The sequence below is a fragment of the Penaeus chinensis genome, chromosome 10 (assembly GCF_019202785.1).
Source record: "Penaeus chinensis breed Huanghai No. 1 chromosome 10, ASM1920278v2, whole genome shotgun sequence".
NCBI classification, from domain to species: Eukaryota; Metazoa; Arthropoda; class Malacostraca; order Decapoda; family Penaeidae; genus Penaeus; species Penaeus chinensis.
This window is the reverse complement of record NC_061828.1, coordinates 6,584,018-6,586,517: the sequence shown is the minus strand read 5'-3', so window position 1 is coordinate 6,586,517 and position 2,500 is coordinate 6,584,018. Positions and strand designations below refer to the sequence as shown.

The following is a 2,500-nucleotide window of genomic DNA, read 5'->3' as shown; positions in this document are numbered from 1 at the left end:
GAAACAAATATAAGAAATCATTAAAAACTGTAATGCTTTTTTTGTGCATGTGATAGTTATAATCACAATAATTCGTAACTGAAAAAAACGGAACTAATTTTCAGTCAAAAAAACGTTTGTTTATATATTCATATGTTTAGGACTATTCGTTTGTTTATTCGTGTGTGTGTGTGTGTGTGTGTGTGTGTGTGTGTGTGTGTGTGTGTGTGTGTGTGTGTGTGTGTGTGTGTGTGTGTGTGTCTGTGTGTGTGTGTCTGTGTGTGTGTGTCTGTGTGTGTGTCTGTGTGTGTGTCTGTGTGTGTGTCTGTGTGTGTGTGTGTGTCTGTGTGTGTGATGCACACCACAATTATCTTGACTTTCAAAACACATTCATCGAATTTAATTTTCCACTGCTCCTCTCCACCAAGCTTGTTAATGACCTATACCATCATTTTCTCCCTAATATAAAATGCTATAAGATGAAGTCTTAACTTTCAAAAAGGGCATTATTCTTCTGATTATGGTCATAATATCTTGCGATCTACGAGGAGGTAGCTTTGTGATGACTTGCCAGCATCGGCAGACTTGCTGTGTGATAGGCTAGGTATATTTTCTCGGTATTATTTCTAAGTTGACGTGAAACGATGTGCGCAGACTAGGACAGTTCTAAACCTTAACTGATTGTGGATGCATGTGCTTGTTTCTATCGTATGTATAGTGTCTGTTTTATATTTGTATTTACTGTGTTTTCTTTCTTCTTTTTTTTTTTTTTTTGCTTTTTTATGAGTACTGTTATGGTAACTTTTTATTTATATGGTTTATCACCTATCATGGACGCGGCAGTTGTGGGCAGAGCGGCAATATCATAGACAGCCAACATGTGAACCAAATGGACACCGAAACATGGTATCCATAGTTGATCGCACTGTGAAATTACCTCTAAGGTCTTTCTCATGGCATTGCTCGGATACCTGTTCCCAAGAGGCGCTTCATGGGTCTCTGTGCAGTAACATTTCAGCAATCATTAAGCGGGTACCTGTCTGACGCCTTACATGACGACAGACAACGCTCCCTCGCAACCACAAGGACTGCTCGTGTGAAAGCAGCAACGAGTTCGGGTCACAAGCCCTGGTGCGAAGCAGCAAAAGACCCTAAGCAGGAAAAATCCATCTGGAGAACCAGCTTGTTTATCAGCTTTGAATCGAGTCTGCAATTACTGACATGGGGACAACGGCACAGTGAGTTCGGGATATGACAACGTTATGGGGACCGCCGTGATACTGCCAATGCCTCTTGTACTCTCACCACTGATGGGATAGGCGAAAATTCAAACAGGTACCGAAATGGAGCCAAATTTTGGCATCTCTCTCGATGACACCATGATATCTCCGGTGGGCATCGATATGACGAACTTCATATTGTGAACAAATCGTAACTTTTTCTTCAGGGGTTTATGCTGCGCATGTCGCAGCGCCTTATCCCTACTCGAACTGAAGCTCGATTCGAACTATCGTCAAACCAACACCCAAGAAGAGCAAGACCCTCTGCGTCACAACGGCTTCGCGAACACTGGGACACCACAGCCGACGACAGCCAAGCGTGAAGTAAGTCTCCTCGAAGTGGGTCCCAGATCAGTCTCCGATGGCGCCACTTCACAAGTAGGACTCGGAGATATCGAAGTTGATCCTGGGCACCATACTTTCGTCGGCGCCCGGGCCTTCGGGAGTCACTATTCGCACTGCAGGACGGCCACCTGGGGAGAGAGCGGAGACGTTATTTACGCACCATAAGCATCTAATTATAGTGATACTGATGATGACTTAATAGATGATACACACAATAATGAAACCAAAATAACAATCATTACGATTATAATTTGATCACATTACCGACAGTAATAGGAAAATAATGATTAATTAAAAACACAATTACAGTAATAATGTGCACCTTGTGTTTCCTTTTCACAAAACATCTAATAACATCTAATAAACATCTAATAACATCTAATAAACATCTAATAACATCTATACACCCTAATTTACTTACAAATGAGTATTTAGTCCCATGTATTAAGCGTTGCCAGGTTACCTTATTTAATGAAGCAGTGAAGCAATTGGATCGTAAAAGAGATACGCCAAGGCAAGGAAATCGTGATATTTGGAGAGATTCGGTTTTGGTGCGAAGTCTGCTGTGCTCGTGACAGCCGTTTGTTACGAGAGAAGGTTTTCTGGTTGTAGGTATGCAATTTACATTTATGTGTATATTGGTAGATATATAGATATACATAAATTGCTAGATAGATAGATATATACGTACATATAGACATAGTTACATACATACTCATAAACACATATATGTAAATATATATATATATATATATATATGTGTCTATGTATATATGTATATATGTGTATATATATGTATATATATATACATGTATATGTATATATATATGTGTGTATATATATATTCATTTGTGTGTGTGTGTGTAATATGCATTGATATAATATATGTAAATTCT

General features: G+C 39.3%; 1 protein-coding gene across 1 annotated transcript in view; it reads right to left on the bottom strand.

Moving 5' to 3' along the window:
* Positions 1–2,500, bottom strand: part of LOC125029469 (gamma-aminobutyric acid type B receptor subunit 1-like) — a 26,793-nt gene that overhangs the window by 806 nt on the left and 23,487 nt on the right. Inside the window, exon 21 of the mRNA XM_047619358.1 lies at positions 1–1,732. This exon is cut by the window's left edge and continues 806 nt beyond it. Coding sequence (XP_047475314.1) covers positions 1,632–1,732 — 101 coding nt within the window. The 3' untranslated portion in view covers positions 1–1,631. The remainder of the gene's footprint in view (positions 1,733–2,500) is intronic.